General features: G+C 49.8%; 1 protein-coding gene across 8 annotated transcripts in view; it reads right to left on the bottom strand.

Annotated features, from left to right (window-relative positions):
• PHC2 (polyhomeotic homolog 2) overlaps nucleotides 1–22,971 on the bottom strand; it is a 102,817-nt gene that overhangs the window by 20,553 nt on the left and 59,293 nt on the right. For 5 of the 8 annotated variants that reach the window (XM_060140624.1, XM_060140623.1, XM_060140628.1 and 2 more), the window contains 4 exons: nucleotides 21,641–21,793; nucleotides 20,208–20,520; nucleotides 7,185–7,603; nucleotides 6,750–6,915 (listed from right to left, as the gene is read on the bottom strand). In XM_060140624.1, coding sequence (XP_059996607.1) covers nucleotides 6,750–6,915; nucleotides 7,185–7,603; nucleotides 20,208–20,520; nucleotides 21,641–21,793 — 1,051 coding nt within the window. Of the gene's footprint in view, nucleotides 1–2,297; nucleotides 2,451–6,749; nucleotides 6,916–7,184; nucleotides 7,604–20,207; nucleotides 20,521–21,640; nucleotides 21,794–22,971 lie in introns of those variants that run through there. The other 3 variants (XM_060140627.1, XM_060140629.1, XM_060140631.1) reach the window with 3 other exon arrangements.

The raw sequence follows: 22,971 nt of genomic DNA, 5'->3' as shown, positions 1-22,971 counted from the left end.
CAATGGCTGAAGAGACCTACAGCCAGGAGAATCATTACTGGGACAGAAGGAAGAAGAGCTGGAGTTTCCTCCTTACTTTGAGGAAGTGGAAATAATACATGTTGAGTGCATCTGACAAAGGTAAATTCGAAAGTAAGCCAGGACCTGGAAGAGAAGTGGACAGGGCTGGGAGGTGAGTGCATGATAAAATACCAACATTCATTACGTACCTATGTGCCACCTATTAATAAAACAACAGCTTAAAAGGGGTGGGGGGGAGGAGAAGGCGATGAAAACAGGAGCTACCTCTCACAAAAATGCAGTTGGACAACTGAGAAAGCCAACTCAAGAACAACAGAAAAGTGGCAAGATTAACGCTGGAGAAAAAAGGCATCTATTCTTCCCGATGTGTATGGACAAGCCTGGTAACAGATCTTGGGTGGGCTGAGAGGCAGAGCTCACGTGATAAGAGTGCCTGGAAAGGGCAGGTGCCACACGAGCACCACTACCCATCTGCTGGGCCCTCTGAAGAAGCCAGCCCTTGTGAAGGAGCCAAGCCAGAGGCTCTGGTTCCCGCTTTGCCGGGGCTGGAACTTAGGTAAAGAAACAGTGGGACACACTGCATCAGCTGATTCAAAAATGTGGCTATTTCCAGATATAGATCCAGATGTTGGGCGCTAAGTGAGAAAATCACTTTTATATTCTCCACAGTGCCTAGGATCATGCTTTACACGAGGCAGGAGCCTAATGAAGGTGTGTGAAATCTGAGCGGAACCAAAACTACTTAGCTGTGCAGGTATCTTAAGATGCAAGACAGAATCTCCTGCCCTGTAACCAACACAGTAAGTTTCTTTCTTTCTATTCTGGAGTCAACATGGTATGAAGCCCTGCATCCCATGTGACCTCAACTTAAGCCCTCATCAACAGATGCTGCCACAGGTCTGAGGCCCTCTACCGGAATAAAAAACGGGGAGGGCAGCGGGGGCAGACATATAGGAGCAAGAAGGAATTTCCTTGCCTCATTAGCCTGCAATTTTCAGACTCATCTAGAAATCCTAGCAGTTCCAACATTTGGGTTGACTCGGGGGTGGTGGGGGGGATGAAAAATCCCAGGTGAATGATAATTGGATTACCCAGTTATGCCCCAGAGCCAAATGGCTGGAAAAGGCCAGGACAGCAGGGCCTGATATGGTTAAAATGACATTATTTTCTAAACCAAAAATCGAGACACTTGGTTGATAGACAACGTGATAGAATATTTTAAATTGGGGTTGTCCTAGAAAAATTGGGGACATATGGTGGATTTAGGTCGGTAGCTTATTTCACAACAAGGGATCCTCTGGGTCCAATATGCTAATGGAAGGGGATTAAAGATCTAGGATGGGAGATATCTAAGGGGAGAGCTGTCACTAAGTTGTTTAGCAGGAAAAAGAATAAAAGAATGTGTCTCTGTAGGCAGCATGGGAAGAAAGTCAACATTCTAGGTATGGAGCAGGAAGGAAAGGAAAGTTGATCAGAACTGAAAGTATGTCAGTGAAATGTGTTCAGGTCGAAAAGGCAGCCTTGCGGGAGGGATGGGGAGGACTGGGACGGCCGGGGTATCACTGGCACAAACTGGTATCCAACAATACAGGAGCTGGGGACTACGAGTTCACACTGTAGGTTCACCATTGGTTTGCAACTTGATCTTGGGCAAATTATTTCCCTCTCTCTGGACTTCAATTTAAATAAAGAATCTCACAAGTCCCGATTTTAATGTAAAGAATCAACAATACAATATGCCTTCATTTGGCACGGGAAGGAGAGAAAACGCTCTTCTAAAAATGGAAGAGAGGATAGACACCGAACAGCTTGTCCCTTTCCATCCAGTTAAAAGCTTCGTGAGACTGAACTAGATTAAAAACAAAACTCTCCAGCTAAGCCGCAGGCCTCCAAGATAGGCAGTCCCCTACCCAGAGGGTACAGCGGATGCCAGCAGCCCTGTCCCTAAGCGGACCGTCCATCCCCGGTAAAGCGCCGCCCCGGAGGCCCGAGGCCGGGGTGGGGGTGTGCGGGGACACACGGAAGCGTCTGGCACGCCGAAGGTGACACAGCGGCTGCCGGGGAAGTGCGGGGCAGGCAGGGTCCCCGACGAGGGGGGAGGCGCAGGACACCTCCCCGGCGTCGGAAGGGCGAGAATCGCGGGCTGGCACGGCCTGGCAGCCGAGTAGGCCCGGGCCGGGAGTGGCACCGGAGGGCGGTGCCCGGTGTCCAGTGCGACGAGAGCGGGCCGCGGTACCCCTCCTGGCGAGAACCCCTCCCCCGCCACCGGCACTGACCTGTCCAGGGCCCGGCTGGGCCTGGCCGGGCGGGGCCTACGCAACCCCTCGGCCGGGCGCCGCCTCGCGCGGGGTCCCGGGCCCGGGCGGGCCGCCTCCTCTCCGCCGCGAGCCTCCGAGCCGGGGCCCGGGGCTGCCGCGGCGCATCCGACCGTACCGGCCGGGCCGGCGTCCACAAAGGGCGGCGGGGGCGCGAGGCCGGGGCGGGGGTGCGGGCGGCGGCGGATTGCGCGCGCGCGGCGGGCGCTCGAGGGCTGCAGCCGCCGCGGAGACAATGCGGCGCGTCCCGGCAGGGCTCCCGCGGCCGCCTCCGCCGGGGGCGGGGCGAGGCGGGGGCGGGGCATGGGCGCGCGGGGCGGGGCCTCAGGGAGGCGGGGCGCCGGCGCGGAAGCCGGGCCGCGCGCTTCCTTTGTGCGGCCGCGCCGGCCCCGCCCCGCGCCCTCCGGAAGGCGCAGGGGGGCTGGCGGCCGGTTAGGTACGTAAGGGTTCTGTTTAAGGAGGCGGGCGCCGCGCCACGCCAATGTCCGCTCTCGCCCCGTCAAAAGTCCCCCGTGCGGTGGTGGACTCCCGCCTGCCCAAGTCGGAGGCAGGAAGAATAACGACTAGCAGTAATTGAGTGTTGAATATGTGTCAAGCCGTACATGCACGCACTTCCTCTCAGTGTTCACAATAACCCCACAAGTAGTCGTTATCCTCCCCACTGGGAACTGAAGATCAGAGAAGTTAAGTAATGACCAAAGTGACCCAGTTACACCTCCATAAACGGGGCTAATGCCTCCTCTTTAGGTTTACTGTGCAGGCTAACTGAGGGCATTTATACAAATTGCCTGCAGTGCCCGGCACACAGTTGGAGCCCAATAAATGTTACTTCTCTTCCTAAACCACGCTGGATTAAACTGAATTGTCGGGAAAGCACCTTCATTCAGTAGATATACTAGAGCTTGTGCGACAAGTCTCACTGCACCCCCATCCCCCAGGCTTTATGCTGAATACTTGCCCCGAATTTCTCTCTCCATGCTTGACTTCTATTTCCAACATTTTCTCATATTCTTACCTTTCTTAGCATTCATATCCCCAACCCTTTCCCCTCAGGCCTCATCCCTTTACCTTTGTTTCCACATTTTACATTTATTTTATATTCCCTGATCGTTTAGTTTGCTCCCTTTCTCTTTCCCTCGTTCCCCCCACCCCATTTTTCAAATTTTCAAAGCCTTCTTTCATTAATATGCACATTTCCTCCCCCTTTGTGCCTTTGCATTTCTTACACTTACATTTTGTTCTATGAATGCTCGGCCTCTCTGTCCCCCAAACATGCCTACACTCCTGCCTCCCTTCCTTTACTTCACTAGTCCCTTCTCCCCAATGCCACATGTCCAGGTCCTACCTATCCTTCATGGTCTAGACCCAAGAACAGTGGCTGGCAAACTTTTTCTATAAAAGACCAGATAGTAAATATTTTAGACTTGGCAGGCCATGTGGTCTCTGTTGCAACTACTCAACTCTGCTGTTGCAGCAGGAAAGCAGCCACAGACGACACTACCTGAATGAATGTGGCTGTGTGCCAATAAAACTTTATTTATGGACACAGAAATTCGGATTTCGTATAATTTTCTTGTATCACAAAATATTCTTCTTTTTTTGAGTCTTAAAAAATTTTTTTAATGTAAAAACCATTATTAGCTTGTGGGCTGTACAGAAACTGGTGATGTGATGAATTTGGCCCTCGGGATGTAGTTTGCCAACCCTCGCTCTAGAACAATGCCACTTCCTCCGTGCAATCTATCCTGATAATCTCTACTTGGCAGTAACTTTTCTCTCTTACCTTTTAAAGCATTTACCCATAATCGTTCTATGCCATTTATCATATCTTAGTTTTTACTGTATTTTTTTCCTGTGCACTTCTTTCCCAGAGGACTTTAAGCTCCTTGAAGGTAGGATACAGACCTTATTTCTCTATGCATTTATTACCTCCCACCCCACAGTACTTTGCACAGAGCAGGCATTCAAACATATACAGAATGAATATTTAAATCTTGGGTGGTTGACAATTGTTTCCACTGTGCAAAACTTACTTTTCTCATGAGATAGAACCTCAGGAGCAAGATGCTTTGTTATATGTGTATCATCTAGATTAGATTTCAGAAAGAGATTTTTGAGAGCTTTCTAGACAAGATGAAGAAAGGGAGGCAAATGTCAGTTCATTCAGAGGTTGTTGGATAACAAATACTTGAACAAAGGCTGTTGATTATCACCAACCTGCAGACAGGGGATGTGTCTTCAGTCAGGTCCTATTCAATATTTCTATCAGCAAATTGGTTAAAGACAAAGAAAACACGCTATATAATTTACGGATGGCAAAGTTAAGCAGAGGAGTTAGTATAATGAGTGACAAAATTCAGATATAAAACATTCCTGCCCCACCACTTATTCTTGCTGTGCCTCAGGTTTCTTATCTTTAAAATGGGCATGATAAAAGTTCCTGCTTCAGAGGGTTACTGTCAGGATTAAATGAGGAAATGCATGTAAAGCTGGTAGAGAGGACTCATTAAATGTTAGCTGTTAACTATTACCATTTTCTGGCTAGCCTGGAACTGTGGGCTAAATTCACAAGATAACGTTTAACAGATATAATTAATTATGTTTTGGCTCACAATATAAATTGTACAAGTTTGAGATGGAGGAGACCTGAAGTGATAGCAATCCATGTAAAAAGAAACCACAAAAACAAAGACAGAAAAAAAACCAAACCCAACCCCTCTGGAATTCAGGTGACACAGTGCTCGGTGAACTAAGGGTATCATTCCCCTGGGTCAGGGGAGTTAACGTGGGGCCATAGGTGCAATGTCCTGCTGAAGGCAGGTAAGGGAATTACCCCTGGAGCCAGAATCATGGTGCTGCCCTTTCATAGCTGTGTGAACTGGAGCCTCTTCAAGCTTTTGTTTCCTCCTCTAAATAATGGGGCCAATAATATTTATCTCTCAGGGTTATCATGAATGAGTAAAGGAAAACTTAGAGCAGAACTTGGCACATAGGTGTTCAACGAATTTTAGCTCCTCTCTACTATACCATGCAGATCTGTCCCTTGAAGGGCTATAAAGCTAAGTCTAGGTGCCAACCTAGGGTGACTAGCGCCTTTTTGTATTTGGAATTAATGTGCTTCATTTTGGGGATCACATTTTAAGGGAATTAGTGGAGAGGTAGAATGTAGCTAGACAAGAATGATCAGCATGGTGGGAATGGGAGGTCTGGATGTGTGATAGGTAGAAAATGAAATAAATCTCAGATATTTAGCCTGGAGATTTTCTCTTTTTTTAATGGGGGAGAGGAAAGAGACATGATAACTGTCTATACACACTGTAGGAGATGGACAATCCACAGGACAGAATCACAGCCAGTGGTGGGAGTTCCACGAGAGCAGATTTTGGCTTAATTTGAAGAGCAACTTTCTGATAATTAGAGCAATCCTACAATGGAATGGGCTGCTTTTCAAAATGGTGAGCTCCTTATCATTGCAAGTTTGCCAAGAGAATGCTGACCTCCTTGCTGTCTTTTAATTTTTCTAATGTTTTTTTCTTCATATTCCTTTGCTTTCCTTTTCCTTGAGTCCACCCTCCATTCCTTATAGGACATTTATAACTACTTTGTCCCAAAGTACTTTTCTTCTCATTCCTCCTTCTTCTGTTTTCCAAACCCCTTTTCTCTTGGCTCTCCCCACCCCACTCCCAGCACACATTTAGTCCAATGATGGAACTGCCTCCCTGAGTTGTAGGCAGCCCATGGCCCAGAATGTCTCTGAGATCTGGGCCAAGATTGCTGTGCACACTGGCAGAGAAGGAAAGGAAAGCGAAGGGATCACTGTGGAGGCAGAGGTACTGCTGTGATTCTCTCGTCAGGGTAGAGGGGTCAGCAGAGTCTCCTAAAACCCAGGTCTAGGAGAAGCCCGCCTGTCACTGAGCACTCACAGACAGAAGGTGGGGATCCCAGAGCTGAGCACCGTTCCTTCAAAGGTGCTTTCCGTGAGCTGAATCCCCTCCTAGCTCCCCCTAAGCATTTCCCTCATCTCTGCACTACGCAGCCACCTTGTCATATTGCCAAATTCAAGAACGCACTCTCATACCAAGCAGAGCAGAGGATTGAGACAACTGGATCCCTGGGGGAACTCTCAACCCGGCATACGGATATGCAGGTACATCTGACAGCAATGACAGGCAAGCCTCATCTAGAACTTTCAATTCTCCTTTTCTTTCTCCTTTATGCCTTCTGGGTCCCCTTTCTTTGTCCTTGCATCATCTTCTCAATCCTCTCTCTGTTTCCACCTACCCAGCTTCCTTCTTGCTTCTTGGGGCTTGGAGTAGTTTCCCTCCCATTCTAGATGCCCAAGTGAGATGTGCCAGGGGGTGGCAAGGAAGACAATGCTCTCCCCTCCCCCGAGGGCCCCGCTACACTTCATACCATGAGCTGGGGACTGCTGGATGTTCGGGCTCTTGGGTACAGGCAGGCCACCTGGCATGGCAGTGACGATGGCTTGCTGATGCGGTGGTGGGCCAGACCGAGTCTCAGGCCCACTCTTCTCTCTAGGTACCACTTCCTTCCAGTCATCGGGGGTGCACTGCTGGGGCTGTTAAAGGACAGGACAGAGATGATCTTCTCGTGAATTGCCTCTACATTCCTGGACACGTCCCCCGTTTCCATGGAGTTTGGGTAGAAGGCAAGGACATTAAGATTCAGCTAGCCCCAAATTAGGGAGAGGCCCCTTTTCTTTCTTGGACTACTGAGAGAGGACTTTGACACTCAGCCCACCCAGACACACATCCAAATGGGGGCCGCGGGATTGCCTGAGCCGTGTCCTCCGCTTTGTTCCCTGGACCTCGGGCTCGGCTTACTCACCACTGGCGAAGCAGGTTGCAGTTGTAAGATGACAGCCGAGGCATGCTGGAACCTGTGTTGAGGGGTGTGAGACAGGCCCTCAGGGTATCCATTGTGAGGCTCGACATCTGGCGTGGGAGGGTGGCACTGCTGAGTGCTGCCAGGCTTGTGCAGGTTGGCAGCGGGACACTGGAGAGGCAGGGTGGATGGGACTGGGCCTAGCGGCATGGCATGGGCTTCGGGGCCGGGCTGCAGGGCCAGGCTTGGAGGCACCGAGGCCAGCTGGGGGTGGCACGGGGCTTGGAGCGCTGGCCGTGATGGCTGGGGTGGTGGCGGCTGTTGTGATGCTTGCTGTTGCTGCTGCTGGATCCCAAACTGGGGCTGCAGGTGCTTTGAGGACGGCTGGGAGAGGAGCTGGTATGGCTGCAGCTGAGCATAGGCTGAAGAGGGGGAGGCCAGGTTAGGTGGCATGGCTCGGTCTCACCTTCTGCTGTGCCCCCTCCCACATCCACATAAAGAAGACTTTCCAAACTCGGTGTTCTTGCTTTCATCTCTTTCCTCTTTCACCTAGAGCCTGGCTGGACCATTGCCATGGCCTGACCTTCTCTCTCTGTTTTCTTGCTTTCTTCCTATGCCGAAACATTGGGCCCTTGGCTGTCCCTCAAAGGCCAATGCAAAGCTCACCTCCTCTGTGAAGCCTTCTTTGATCATTCCAGCGGCTGAGAGAAACACTGGATTCTGCAGTGTGCTATGTTCTCTCTCCTCCACGCCCTTCACTCGCTTTTCTCTGGGCCTGCGACAGGTGCAGGCTCCCATCGCCCAGCCCAGCTCTGTAAGGCTGGATCTTATTCACCCTACTGCTGCTCAGTCTGGGCCCCTTCCAGGGAGTGCCAGTTGCACACACGGTCCTCAGGCTCTGTGGGGATGCAGCCTGGGATGGACCACTGGTTCCTTCTGTTACCCAGTGGGGGACCTTGGGCTAGCTGCTTAACCTCTGTAGGCCTCAGCTGCCTTGTCTGAGAACCAGAAACAAAAATAGTTCTTGCCCAGAAAGTTGTAAGGATGAAAGAAGAAAAATGCTGTGCGAATAAAACGAGAAAAAAATGACATAATGTGCACAGCACAGTGCCTGGCCCATGGTCATCGTCAGTCATTTAATTCATATATTCAATCAGATAAGTAAAATGATTATTTCAGCCTTGGCTTAGGTTCTGAGTATCCTGGGCTCACCTCTACCATAATGACGTGTCTCGCAATGGATTATAATTGTTTCTTGGCTGTCTTCCCTTCCAGATCGTGAACCCCTCATGATCAGAAACAATCACATATCTCTTTATCCAGAACCTTGCATGATGCCTAATATTAGATGGGGGCTAAATAAATAAACAAACAGGGCTTTCCTGGTGGCGCAGTGGTTGAGAGTCCGCCTGCCGAAGCAGGGGACATGGGTTCGTGCCCCGGTCTGGGAGGATCCCACATGCTACACAGAGCGTCTGGGCCTGTGAGCCATGGCCGCTGAGCCTGCGCGTCCAGAGCCTGTGCTCCGCCACGGGAGAGGCCACAGCAGTGAGAGGCCCGCGTACCGCAAAAAAAAAAAAAAAAAAAAAAAAAAAAAAAATTATAATAAGTAAATAAATAAACAAACATATTGTCCTGAACTGGAATTCATGTGTTGCCATTTGCTGCTTGTCCTCTCTTCTTCCATTTTAACCAGGCTAGCTTTTTGAGGTGAGGATCCTTATACTTTTTAGTTATCCCTCCTGTGTCCAGCTCATGCCTTATAGACAGAAGGGGCTCAGGAAATTCAGCTCAGAGACTGACTGTCCTCAAGCCGCTCACTCTCTGCCTAGTGGCATCCAGGCCCGCTTAGCATGAGGACTGCTCAGCTGAATCTGTCCTGCCTAAAAGCTGTCCTCTGCAGGGACTCCCACAGCTGGAGGGCCGGCAGAGAGATGTTGTGCCGTGCCAAAGCACAGAGGGCCACAGCTGGAAGCTCACAAATGGATTTTTACAACCAAAGGCTCCCAGCCAATGAGGGGAATGCAAATTCTGGGTCCTGAGCTAACATTTAAAAAGGATCCTGTGACACAGGTGCAAAGTAAGCAGATTTCAAACAGAGTTAGGGGAGGTACCTTTTTTCTTAAATTCTGTCCATTTACAAGCAAGTTTCCAACTATCTCATCACAACCCAACACAGAGTTCCAAGCAGAATGCCAATAAGAATGGAAAGGAGAGGACAGAAATGAGGTGGTAAGGAGAAACAAAATGGTCCTTGGTGACTGACTGCTGTAGGCAGAGGAGGGAGTATGGTTGGCCCACGGGCTGTAACCTGGATGACAGGGAAAGATGGGAGGGGGAAACACCTCAAACGGCCATGACGTTTTGAGAGACATGTGTGGGGCTTGAGGTGATGGTAGAATGTCCAAATGGGAATTGCCGGCAGGCATTTGGTGATTACGAATCGCCCCTGACCTCACCCTGAGCCTTGTCCCCTAATTTCACCTTGAATAGCTCAAACTTAACAATCAGGCCAAGATTGTTAGTCAGGCAAACTTAATAATCAGGGATTTTTAAGATGACCGTTGTTAGGACACTGGAGAGATACCGCAGATGCCACGAAGTGCCTGGTTAGTCTCTAGAGGCTAAAAAGTTCTGCGGAATGATGGGCAGCGTCACTGAAGACACAAGTAAAACTTGTTCTCCCTTATTACAAAACCATTCATTCCTGCCGGGGGAACAGAGTCCCTCTAGGGGATGCCGGTCTGAGCTGAGAGCTGGAGATGGTGCAGCTCAGAGAGGCTAGGAGAGTCAGAGGCTTGTCCCGCTATCCACTGGCTGTGTGGCCTGAGACGGGTCCTTTTCCTTCCCAGGGCTTCGGGGTTTTAACTGTGAGACAAGAGGTTTGGACTAGCGATTATACAATCTGATGGGGGTGGCTACCATAGGAAAAGAGTTTAAAATTCAGGATTTATAAGGTGGAAAAGGGAAGGTTAGAGAAGAAGGGTCTAGATCTATAGACCATAAAGAGTGTAGTTAAGCGCAGTACACCTTCGTTTACCAAGATTGGGAGAGGCAACTGTTGGCTTCGCGGCCCTCGATCCTGGGGCCTCCTCTCTGTCCCACTCTCTCCCCGACCCCGTGCTGCATGTGGAAACCCTAAGGCCATTGTTTTAGAACAAATGATGCTAGTATATGCCAAGGCTGGAAACAAAGTTCATGACGGCTTCGATGAGTTCATAGATCAAAGACCCCAGGGTATTTTGAGGGGAGTGTACATCCTTAACCTTTCAAGGTTAAAAAGCCAAGACCATGATTTAACTCAAACATTATCCTGGGTCAAATTCCTTTCATTTAAAGTGTTGTAATAGCTTTCTAATTGGTCTGATTCCTGTTTCTTCTCTCTATAATCCACCTTGTAGATAGATCACAAATGAATCTTCCTAGTGCACAGATCTGATCCCTGATTAAAAGCCATCAGGGACTCTCCTTTATCTGAGGTTACCTAAAGATCCTGACATTCAAGATCTTCTTACAACATAAACTAACCTTTCAATTTTTATTATTTCTTTGATCCAAGCAATCTTTTCTGTCCACTGTCCCCTGTACGGAAGTTTGTGCCTTGTCTCATACTGTCTAGAGGGCCATAAATCAAATTCTCATCGTCCCTGTCCTCCTGTGGGAGGCTGGGCAAGTCACTGGACCTCCCTGAACCTCTGTGCCATCAGCTTTAAAGTGGGAGTAACGATGATACCTATACCTCATAGTTATCTCAGTAAGTGACTTATCTCCCCTTGATAGGCAGAATTTAGGATTTGTTTCCTCCAAAGTGCCTGGAGTTTAGTAGATGCTCAATCAGTGTTGCTGAATGAATGAATGACAACACGGTGGGACTCCAGCTTGTTTGTCCCGCAGAACTTTTCCTCTTCAGAGTCAGAATATGGATGAAATGTGGGTAGCCCCACAGGCCATTTTGTTTTTTTTGTGGTACGCGGGCCTCTCACTGTTGTGGCCTCTCCCGTTGCGGAGCACAGGCTCCGGACGCGCAGGCTCAACGGCCATGGCTCACGTGCCCAGCTCCTCCGCGGCATGTGAGATCTTCCCGGACCGGGGCACGAACCCGTGTCCCCTGCACCGGCAGGCGGACCCCCAACCACTGCGCCACCAGGGAAGCCCGGCCATTTTGGGTTTATCAGCACTCCGGTTTATTGAAGGCTCTCCTCCTGTCCAACCTCTGCTCACCACCTTCCTGCCCTCACCTTCACCCACCCTAACTTCTCTGCTCATCGTCTGTACAACATCACTCCCCTCGTGCCTTTTTGGCTTTGATTTCAGTGCTTCCGTTTTCTGGAATGCCCTCCTTCCACTTCAGTGATCTCAGTAAAGCATAAGCTTCTTTGGCCCAGGCTCAGCTCGTGTCTTCTCTCTTTGCCTTAACCCTCCATTATGGGTTTTCCCTCAGAAGTCCTGAACACTTTGTTTCTTTGATTCATTTGTGATTTAGCATGTACTATCTTGTATATGTATTTCATTGATTCTTAAAAATCGATTCTTAGCCCCCCACCTCCACTTTAACATCTTTTGAGTTGGGATGCATATTACAGTTGATGATGTTGGTTTAATTGGTAGTGCTTTTCTTTCTTAGAGTTAAAAAAATAATGGTGTGTCTTACAATCAGTGGTGTCTTAAAGTGGAATACTTTTATGCTCTTATGAGTTTATTTCCTATCTATCCGACCAGACTGGATGCTTTTTGAGTTAAAGACTTGTTTTACGTTTTTTTTTAAACTTAAAAGATGTGCTTTAATTGAACTAGGTTTTTAATGCTTCTTTTCCCTTCCACATTGTCCAACATAATCATCTACGTCTGTGGATGCATAGCAACTGTCTGCTGCTGATCCTGGTGAGATTGATGGATTCTCCTCCCTCTCCCACGCCCTCCCAGCTCAGTGTGGGGTGGTGAAGGTGGGCACTTCCCACTGAAGCCACAATACCAGAGGAGGCCACATCCCTCTTCACTACAGCTAGGATGGGGCATATCGGTTTATGAAATATGAATGCACAGAAATCACTCTGGACCTTTATTTTTTCCTACAGTCCAGTAGCTTCATTTCTCGCTTGTATCTATTTTGGCTCCCCATCCCCTGCAGCTGGAAAGCTCACTGCTTCTAAGGAAGAAAGGGTTGGTTCCATGGGACCTCAGCCACGGCTTTGGAAGGCCTCATCAGCCCTTTCTGTCAGGGAGCAGAGGAGGGGCAGGCCTAGGGCCTCAACAAATTAGGGCCCAGTTAAAAGGAGAGACTCCAGGCAATGCTCATCTTCCCATCTGGTGCTCTAACCTTGACGGCCTCCTTAGAATCTGAAGAGACCAATTCACTGTTCCCCAAACAGTTGGTTGTTAGCAACAAGAGGATTAAGGCCCCCATGCAGGAGGGCTGGCTGTGACGGCTTACTGGCACGCCCCCTTCGCTGCATCCGCTGCCAGAACTTGTGATCAGTAATGGATCTCGGTTGATCCCAAGTCCTCACAGATGCAGGAAGCAGCTCACTGTCCAGAAATGCTGGGACTCTTGTCTCAAAGTACATGGGAGCTGCAAGCATCCCAGTTGTAGTCTGGAAGTTTGCTCAAACACTTATTTTTCTCTGATCTGCAATACTTGACTAGAGTTTGGAGTTACCTGGACCATGGGTGAGAGGAGGGTGCCTGTGAGAGAGTAATGGCATAACTTTTTACAACCCACTACTCTTCAAGGTTTAGAGAGTTAAGTGAAGAGATACTTTCAACCATTCATTCACTCAACAAACATTACTAAGTACCTACTATAGACCAAATACCATGTTTGGTGCTGGCTAAAACATGGTCCCTAGAATAGGTTACAGTTTGGTCAAAGAGATAGCTGGAAAACAGACACTCTCGGTATAACGTGGTAAATGTTATGACAGGAGATAAGCACAGACCACTGAGAACACAGAAAAGGGGATTCAGCTTGGGAAGGAAAGCAGAGAAGGCTTCCCAGAGGAAGTAAGTGTTTAGCATGACTCAGAGTTCAGAAGATGCTGAAAGGAAGAGCATGTGGGAAGACTTGGAGGCATTGTATACCCCGGTGCTTTCAAGGACCCACAGGGCATCCTGTACAGCTGAACCCGAGACGACTATGCAGGAGCAGCCAGGGAAGAGGCAAAATGATGGGTGGGTCTAAATGATGCCAGCGCTCTCCAGAGGCTGCTCATCTCCAAAGATGTCTCATGTGATCAGGCCTCGGGGAGGGACTGAGATTGAGGTTGACTCTAGAGGTCAGAGTCCCACATACACATAAGTAGACAAGAAAGCTCCTTTTAGGAAAACGGAAAGCAATAGCCACGTGAATTTTCCTGGATGCAGTCCTTCCAGGCTGAGGGGTAGGAGGAATAGGAGAGGGGAAATAGAGCTAAGGGAATTTCCCCATAAGAGGAAACAAGTTTACAAAAACAGGGTTGCTGACCTCAGGGGCACTCTATGGTGGGCTGTCTATGGCTTAATGTCTTCAGACCTGCTCTGCAACTACCTGGCAAAACCACCAAATATCCTCTGTGAGCAGGATTCCTTATAAGGCAGCTTGCAGCATTAGAAAAGAAACTACCCGGGCTTCCCTGGTGGCGCAGTGGTTGACAGTCCGCCTGCCGATGCAGGGGACGCGGGTTTGTGCCCCAGTCCGGGAAGATCCCACATGCCGGAGCGGCTGGGCCTGTGAGCCATGGCTGCTGAGCCTGTGCGTCCGGAGCCTGTGCTCCGCAATGGGAGAGGCCACAACAGTGAGAGGCCCGCGTACCGCAAAATAGCAAAAACAAAAAAAGAAAAGAAACGAAACTACCCATCCTTGGTAGAGGGATGAGAATACAGCATAAGTGGCTAAAGGTGTTGGTTTTAGAGTCAGACAGATCTGGTTTGAATCTTGGTTCTGCCACCTATAGGCTGTGCAACTTAAGACAAATTGTTTAACCTCTCTGAATCTTGACTTCCTGTTCTGCAAATGGTGATATATACTTCATAGAGTAGTCGTTAGTATCAAATGGAATATTATGCTTCAACCACAAAGAGGAGAGGTTCCCTGCCTTTGTTCATACTGAGAAGATGCACAATAAATGGTAGCTATTCTTAAAATACTACCTGCCATTTGTATATTGTTTTGAACTTCTCAAAGCATTCTCATAATTTGAGTCTCATTTATTCCTTACAATAAGCCTCTGAGGCAAATGGGCGGTATTCCCACTTTACAAGCAAGGAGAGAGTTGTTTCTGAGAGACTTCCACAGCGCAGCAAGTTCCGGGGAAGTTGGCTTCAACTGACAGATGAGGCATGGTGCTTTGTATCTCACAAATGCTCAAAAAATGCTGACGGGTGAGTGAATGGAGGAGTCAGCGAGCTCAAGTTGAAACGGCAAGCCTTCAAGTGTTAGCTGGGGGCTGTTGAGAACTTTGGAGGTAATCTTGGAGGAGTGGACAGCGAAGGGGGAGCGTTATGCCAGAAGGTGGGGACGTAGAAGGTCTGTGCGGGTCAAGTAAGTTACAAAGGTGGGCGGGGGTTACTGGGGAAGGCGAGGCAGAGGATCTATGTGAGGGAGCTGGGAGCGATGAGAGTGGTTCAAGGGGCAATTGGGGGGTCTTGAAGGCTCCCACCCCAGAGTCAGAGTCAGTCGGTCAGAAGTCATTAATGTGCTGATGATTGAATCCCTCCTGTGACTGACAGAGTAGGAAATAAATACCCAGCGAAGGTTTCTAAACAAGAAAGGAGTCTCTGAGGAAGGTGATGCTGGCAGCTATGAGCAGGATGTTCTCGTGGTCAGTTAAGCCTCGTATGGTCAGCAGGCCTTAAGCAAAGCCGGGAGCCGACACGTGGGAAATATGGTCAGAACCTGGTGATAAACTGGGCGGTGATGGAGGGTGGGAATAAGGAGGGAAAGGGAACGGATATCTACTGTGAGCCTACTCGGTAGATATCTGATCACTTCTGCAGGCCATCTCATCCATTTTTACAGTCTGTTGTAAATATAACCATCTTTGTTTTACAGATGAAGAAATCGAGATTTACAGAGATTAAGTAACTTGATGACAGTCATAAAACTAGTTAAGTGATGAAGCTGGGGTCTGAAACCACATCTAACTCCGAAGTCTATGCTTTTCCCATTATAACACCCTGCCTCTCCGATGAAGGAAAATGAAGTCAAAACAACCCTGAGATTGTAAGTCTGAGTCTAGGAATACCTGATGATTGTGGACAGCAGCCAGGAACTGGGAAAGGGGGCCCTTTCTGAAGAGGAAGACTTCCGGGTTTTTCTTTTTGTTTTATTTATGGATCTCTAAATTTTAAAAATGTGTATGCTGGTGGGGTGATATCCACGTGGGCATATCCTATAGACAGTTGGAAATCTCTGGGGAGAGGAGAGGACAGGGACGGACACGCATTGAGAAGTCATCTGTGGACAGGTGGCAGGTGTCTGAAAACGTAGGTGTTGAAGTCAAACACAAGGGGGAAGGACAGAATGTTTTGGGAGTCCCACAGCTAATGGCAGTGGGGCCAGGGAAAAGCAAGGGGCAGCAGGGCCACCTACACACACAGATGGTCACAGGCACACGTGGCCGCCCTGGGCATAGTGCCTCCCAGTGCCAGCTGAGATAATCCCCCTTCAGTTCTGTTCTGGAAATGTACTCATTTTTCAAGGCAATTTCCATAACCCCTCTTTAGACTATACACTTGTTCAACTCTAACGCCCATATGGTTGGCATCACGTTTGGCACCTAATAGGTGCTAAATGAATATTTGTTGAGCTGAATTGAACAATTAAAGAGAGAAAAGCTATATGGAAATGGTAGTTAATTATTTTTTTCTGAGCCATATCTTCTTCATTTGTGAGATGAATAATTATTGCTAGGATTAAATGAGGTATGTAGGTTAGGCATTTAGTACAGTGCCTGGAACATGGTTGTTCATTAACTGGTAATAATTATTATTACTGGCAGCAACCATGGAAGTAACATAATAGGAGCTTAGCGTGAAGGATTTCAGGAAAGAAGGGATGCTCAACAGTTCCAAGGAACACGGTCTGCTGCTTCTCTCTCTCTCTCTCTCTCTCTCTCCCCCCACCCCCAACACCCATGGTGAGAAATATTCAGCAAAATAGAAAAATCCTCCTCTGATATCTGCTGGCTTTCCCCCCCTAGTATAAGGAGGAGATGGTTAGTAATCTAAATCTGATCCTACAGTGGATAAATGAAATGACTTTCATGGCTGGTTGCATGATTTGAACATCAAAATTGTAGGGGATCTGATTCCAGCTAGATGACAGGCCCACATGCGTGTTTTGGTTTCTGCGGGATTCTCGTAAAGGTGCATCTACCCTACAGTTGGGCACCTGCTTTGGGAGGGAGATATGGTACCCAGGAGTCCTGGAATCAGCACACATCACATTGTCCCACCTATCACAGACAGAATCACCACTCCCTGACACAAAACCCTCTCTGTGATAAAACAAAGCTGCTGTGTGGCAGGCCTTCCCAACAATGAATTCTCTCTCCTTCCAGAGACCTGAGGAGGGATGAAGAGACACAACAAAGACCTGGCATCTGGAGCACAATTGTGTGAAAAGGGCCCAGGCGTTTCAATGACGGGACAGTTCTCTTTTATCGCAGCATCTCCCTCCTGGCAGCCACTTTCCCCTCACCTTTGAGCCTGCATGTGCATCCAAGGCCTTGAGTTTAGCCACTAGAACGAGGACTCCAAGGACCAAGCCTCCTATCAGGAGCTGTGGCCCAGCTCCCCCAGGTCTTGGCGCCTCTGGAAGCCAGGCCCATGGGACCTTGCAGCCTGCGCCTCTTCTGCCCTCCTGGTTGGGTCCTCAGATCACCGAGAAGCCCAACCTCTCCGCTCTGCTCTCCGCCTCCTATTCCCCTCCCCCACCCACCAACCCACGCCTTTTCAGGGCATAAGGGACCTTTTCTATTTGCAGAGCCTAAAGAAGCCCGTTGCCAAGGTGACAGGAGCAGGAACAGCAGGGAGCTTGCCATGGGGGAGGGGCTTTGCCCCCAAACAGCTGTCAGTGGGAGCAGTCCCAGCTGGGACTAGAGCGTTTGCCTGCTCTGGGAGGAAACAGCCCCCAGGAGAACGCATTCCTCTCTGCTCTCCTCCCCGCACTGCCTCCGCCACAAGTCTCCACTGGTTACTTTCCCTGGGGGCAGCCAGCCAGCCGGCTACAAAAATGCTCCAATAGCAAAAACCTGCCACTCTGCTCCCCATCTCTCTCTCTCTCTCTCTCTCTCTCTCTCTCTCTCTCTCTCTCTCTCTCTCTCTCCCCTCTATCAAACACACACACACGCACACCCACCCACCCACCCACCCACACACGCATGCGCACGCACTCTGATCCCTCCGTTCATTCGCAGTCCCAGGCTCCTCCTGGGCAGGAGGCCAGAAGTTACCTCCTTGCTGGGGAACTGTGGCACCCAAGGCAGGTACTGCTCCAGGCCGCCCCCCATCAGGTCAGGAGGATCATTTCAGTCTTTTTTTGTTCTAGAGGCCCTGAGAGGGTCTGCAGCATCTTAAACGTCCCTGCTGCCTTCCGTTTGGGCGTGAGGAGTGGGCTCATGGAGAGGAAGGGGTGGGAGAGGAAGGGAAGAATAGGAGGGGACGGTGGGAGACAGGAACAATGCAAAGCCTACTGATTCGTCTCACTGGGGAGACGGTCTTTGTGGTCTGCAGCTCACAGCTGCTCCATAGAAAGTTCTGGGGAACCACTGGTCTCTGTACTGCCTATAGCCACATGCTGTTAAGTCTCAGGCCACACCTGGGGCCCTGGACCTCAGTCTGTAACTCACAGGCCTTCCCCTTTACCAGGCTCAAGAGAAGAGAGCCCTCCACTAGACTCTGTAAAACCCAGAACAGTCTTAGAACTGTCAGGCTCTTCGAGCTTTGGGTCAGGAATAAGAAAGGCCTAGGAAGCCCCACTGTAAGAACTGAGAGAGGCAAATATGGCTTGATGATTAAGAACATAGGATCTGACTCATCCTCCAGATGAGGAATTGGTTTCCAGTTCTGCCATGTAATACTGATGTGACTTTGAGTGACACTTACAGTAAGTTCTTGGGCAAGCGCTTTGAGCTTCAGTTTTCTCATCTGTTAAATGGATAAAAGCATCTACCTTATAGGGTTCTTTTGAAGGTCAAAAGAGGTGAGGTACATAAAAAAGCCCAGCATATCATCTAGTCTACATCAGAGGTTTTTATCCGGGCTTGTCCCCTTTCTGTCCAGTTTTCTTGAGGCCCCAGGGTTGCCTAGGAGCCTTAGGAAGAACCCTAAGGACTGGTTTTTCCTTTGAAGGGTCCTTAGAATCTGGGGGGCTGGCTTAGATCTAGGGAGAGGTTACATTTTGGCCTGGGCAGAAATGGGGTTCTCAGGAAGTCCTGAAGCCTGGATGTTGCTCAAGGGTTTGTAGGTTGCATGAGAAGGTAGAAGAAATGTTAAGTTGGGCTCCTTGCTCTAGTCTCAGCTGCTATCAGCTCAGGGTAAGACCCTCCAGACTTTACCCTCTGAGCCTCAGTTTCTTTCTTCATAAAAGGAAGCGGCTAGACTAGTCTCTGGAGAAAGCAATGCCGGACAGGGAGAAACGCCTGGAGCCACAGGGCAGTCAGGCCTCTGCAGGGAGCTACCTGCTTCAGCTCAGAGTGACCACTGGAGGCTAAGACCACATCTGTCCTTGAAGCCCCAAAAGGGTGAATAAAGGACTTGAATTCAGATTCTCCCCAGCTCGCCTCCCACTGTCTGTCTAGAATATCTTCCCCTCCTCTGTCTGTTGCGGAAATGACTCCTGCTTCAATACTCAGTGCCATTTCCTTGGAGGGACAGCATCTCTGACCCCTCCTGTCTGGCACTGAGGTGCCCACCTGGGCCCACACTTACCTCATACTTACTCCTACAATGGTATTTATGAAATTGAATGGATTTGCTTATATATCTGGCTCCCTCCTTTTGACTGCACACTCCTTTAGGTAAGAAATCACATTTTGACCATCTTGGTTAGTCTAGTAACAAGCATAAAGTAGGCTCTCAAGAAAAAAAAAATGCAGGTTAGATTGGATGGTAAAATAGTCTGGATGAGGACAGAGGGTTAGTGGTTATTTCAGGGATGTGACCAGGGTGAGTGTCTCTTTAATGCAAAGCCACGTGGTCCACCACTCCATTTCTGTGCTGTGACAGCTTGGTCTTATTCCTGAGACTGATAAGTCTGGCTTCTGGGGCTCCTGGCAGATTTTCTCATTAAAGATTGCCCACAATAGGCAGCACTGGGAGAACGTTAGCAGGCAGGGAGTTTAGCCCCAGGGAATACTGATTCATCCCCTTCACAGAATCTGCCTCACAAGTAATCTGCTGGATTATTACTTTTTTAATCTGCAAGATTTATTCTCAAGTGTCACCGTCACCAGCAAGCCTTTCTCAGCTCCTGTCCGCCAGGCTATATAGTGCCTCTGTGCTCACATCTATTATAGTACTTATCACCCTATATTGCATTGTACTTGTCTGTCTCTCCAGACTGTGTCCTCCTGGGAGGGCAGGGCCCACGTCTTATTTATCTTTGCACACCCAGAACTGGCAACATAACTGGCGAATATTAGTCAACAAATGTCTGTTGAATGATGAGAAAATAAGATTCCCACTTCTTCATCTCCCTGTGGGATTCTTACATGCCTCTGGCTAGCCCCTGTCCTTTTTGCTGACCCTTAGAGAATTTCAAAATAGTCTAACTGCCAAACCTCCACTCTCAAAGTGAAGAGCTATGATTGTGTACCCTGAGAATCACCATGATGCCCATTGTGAAGAAGGTCTCATTTATTCCCACTGATGTGGCTCTCTTCTTTAAAGCTAGGCTAGAAGCCTAAAACAGAATCTGGAGCTGTAGGAGGGGAAAGAGAGACACATGGCTGACATCTTAGCACGTCCATGGGAAAAAGGAAAGTTTCCCCCTGACCCATAGTCCTTCTGAGTTTTCTGGGATAGGATCCTTCTTCCTGGAGCCCTTACCTGGTGCAATGAGGGGGTGGGTTGCCACAGCAGGTACCATTCGGCTGAGCCCAGCCCGACCCTCCAAGCTCCCTGGCACACTGCTGTTGCCATCTCCTTTCTTGAGTGGCTCCGTCACACTGTCAGTTATGGCAGGCTTGGCACCTGCAGGGGAACCCTGAGCAGTGTTTCTGCCTTGTGATGGGGTAGGCAGAGGCTGGCTACCACCCGGCGTGGGCTTCAGGGCCAAGCTGGGCAGGACAGGCTGAGTGGGGGTAGGGCCCGAGGCTGCTGCAGTTGGTGTCTGCTGTGTTCGGAGGGTCAAGTTCTGTACCTGGAAAAGAGGGGTCTGTAGGAGTCCAGAGAATGTGGGTAGGAGCAATGCCGACACACAATTCATACAGGGAAGGAGTTAGGGATGGATCCACGAATGGCTGAACAGGAGAGTGGGTTGTTAAAATCAGAAAGAGAGAGAGAGAGAATGAGACAGGGGCCGAAAGAGGAACCCGGAGCAGAGTTTCTAAAGGAGACAGAAAGAGTGCTAGCGATTGGATTCATCAGCAGAAGAAGCTAAATTCTGAGCAGGGATGTCTGCCCCTCCTGGGGCAGGCCCAGGCAGGGAGGCCGGGTTGTCTCTCCCTTCTGTTACCTCCCCTCCTCCCCCAAACTATCAGGATGGGCTGCACACCACTTAGAAAGAATTCCCAGATACAGGGTGGGCACGGGGCTTCCCACACTGGAAAAGGCCAGGGCAAAAGTGAAAGTTAATCGACCAGCAAGGTCCCCCAGGCCAAGGATTATCCTGTCCTCAGAATCAGGTTTACGCCGGGATGAGCATGCTTACTCAACCTGGTCCCTGGTGCCCTCTGCTGGACACACGGAGGCTGTACCAGACTCACATCTGACAAATCTGCTAATCTTGCTACCAGGTGGGTCCTCCCGTTCTGTAGCTGGGGATGGTCCCTCTCCCCTGCAGCCCACAGAATCCTTACAGCCACCGCAGTGTCTGGGTACTCCCAGCAGAAGGAAGGGACCCAGGACTCATCTTTGCTCCCTCTTCCATGCGATTTTTGCTGATTCCTAGAGGTGCTAGCATGTGTAACCAGAGTGGAATTTTCCTCTTAAAAGGCAACAACAACAGAGATTATCCTGGGGAGGGTGTAAGGTAAAAAGGTAGAGATGACCACCGTTGTTGGCAATCACGGCATGCTGCTGACTCCTGCTCTGTGTTCGGGGATTGAAAGAGAGTCAAGAGTGGCCGAAGCCTTCTCAGCGGTGAATTAAGGAGCAAGTGTAGGAGCGTTGGGATGCCCTGTCTCCCACCTGTTTTCCCAGAACATCCCAAACTTTCCAGACATTCAGAGCTCCTCCAGGGCTTGGGCCCATACCCATTATCAGTGCCCCTCTGCGGGGGTGCCCACCCCCCTGCCCTCCCACAAGCATGGAATCCTCACCTGGGCGGGGGTGGGGGGCCGGGCGGGGGAGCCAGTGCCGAGCTCAGGCTGCACAGTAGCGACGGTGGCCGTGGGCGTGAAGATGAGCTGAGGGGACAAAGGAACAGTGCCGCCTAGGCTCCTAGCTACCTGCACCAGGTTACCTGGCTGGGCCTGGAATCACAGGAAACGAGCCGCCTTTTACCTGCCCAATGTGGGCTCAGCCACAGGACACACAGTTTAGCCAGGGAGTGGACTGGGGACGCGGGGAGGCACGAAAGGAAAAGAGTCCAGGGGGATCTCCCGAAACTCTCAAGAGGCTCGGCGTGGTCTGACCCAGGCCGGGCAGTGAAGGGCCACGGGTGGGGGGCCATTCTGGGGCTGCACCCAAGTCAAGTTTACTTCAGAAGGATCTGCGAAGAGCTCACCCCAGAGGGACCAACAATCGCAGGACACCCTCAAGTCCCTCTCTGCAGCGTCCCGGGGAGCAGGGCCCCTGTGCTGCGACAGATGCCCTGGGACCATGTTCTAAATCTAACCTGCTCTGGATTCCAGGTCTGGGTCAGAACAGGACTCTCCACCAGAAGAGATCAAATTAGATGCATTCTTTTGGCCATTTTTTTAGTCAAATTCAGATTAGGCTGTGTGTGTGTGTGTGTGTGTGTGTGTATTTATGTGCTTGTGTGTGTATGTGTGTGTGTATGTGTGTGTATTTATGTTTGTGTGTGTGTATTTGTGTGTATTTATGTGTTTGTGTTTGTGTATTTATGTGTGTGTATTTATGTGTTTGTGTGTATGTGTGCGTGTATTTATGTGTTTGTGTGTATTTATGTGCTTGTGTTTGTGTGTGTGTATTTATGTGTGTGTTTATTTATGTGTTTGTGTGTGTATGTGTGTGTGTGTACGTGCGTGCGCAGAGACAACAGCGGTAGAGGAACCAGAGCCCCCAGAGCCGTACTCGTGTCTGCATCTCCTTCCATGGAGTGCAGGGACTGAGGGTCTCTGCATGACACCCCCGCCCCTGCGAGACTAGCTCAGTGTCCGAGGGGACATGTGGCGTCTGACAGCGTGTCTGCTCCTCTGAGCACCAGTACCCCACTTTGGGCAGGGACCTGGCCAGGCTGCAGGGCTCCAGTGGGGGTAGTTAAGTAGGACAAGGGTCAGGGTAAACTGAAGACAGAGCAGGTTTGGGCGGTGTCACATGGGCTGCCCGGCCCCCTGGAGAAGTGGAAGTCTAGTCCACACGTGTGTCTAATGGGCTGTTCCCCGGGAGTGGAGCTGCACCTCAGTGAGCTCAGAGTCAAGGACGGAAGTGCTGGAGCAGGACCCAGAAAAGCTCCCAGTGTCAAGGT

This window comes from Lagenorhynchus albirostris, chromosome 2, assembly GCF_949774975.1.
Source record: "Lagenorhynchus albirostris chromosome 2, mLagAlb1.1, whole genome shotgun sequence".
NCBI classification, from domain to species: domain Eukaryota; kingdom Metazoa; phylum Chordata; class Mammalia; order Artiodactyla; family Delphinidae; genus Lagenorhynchus; species Lagenorhynchus albirostris.
This window is presented reverse-complemented; position numbering and strand designations above follow the sequence as displayed.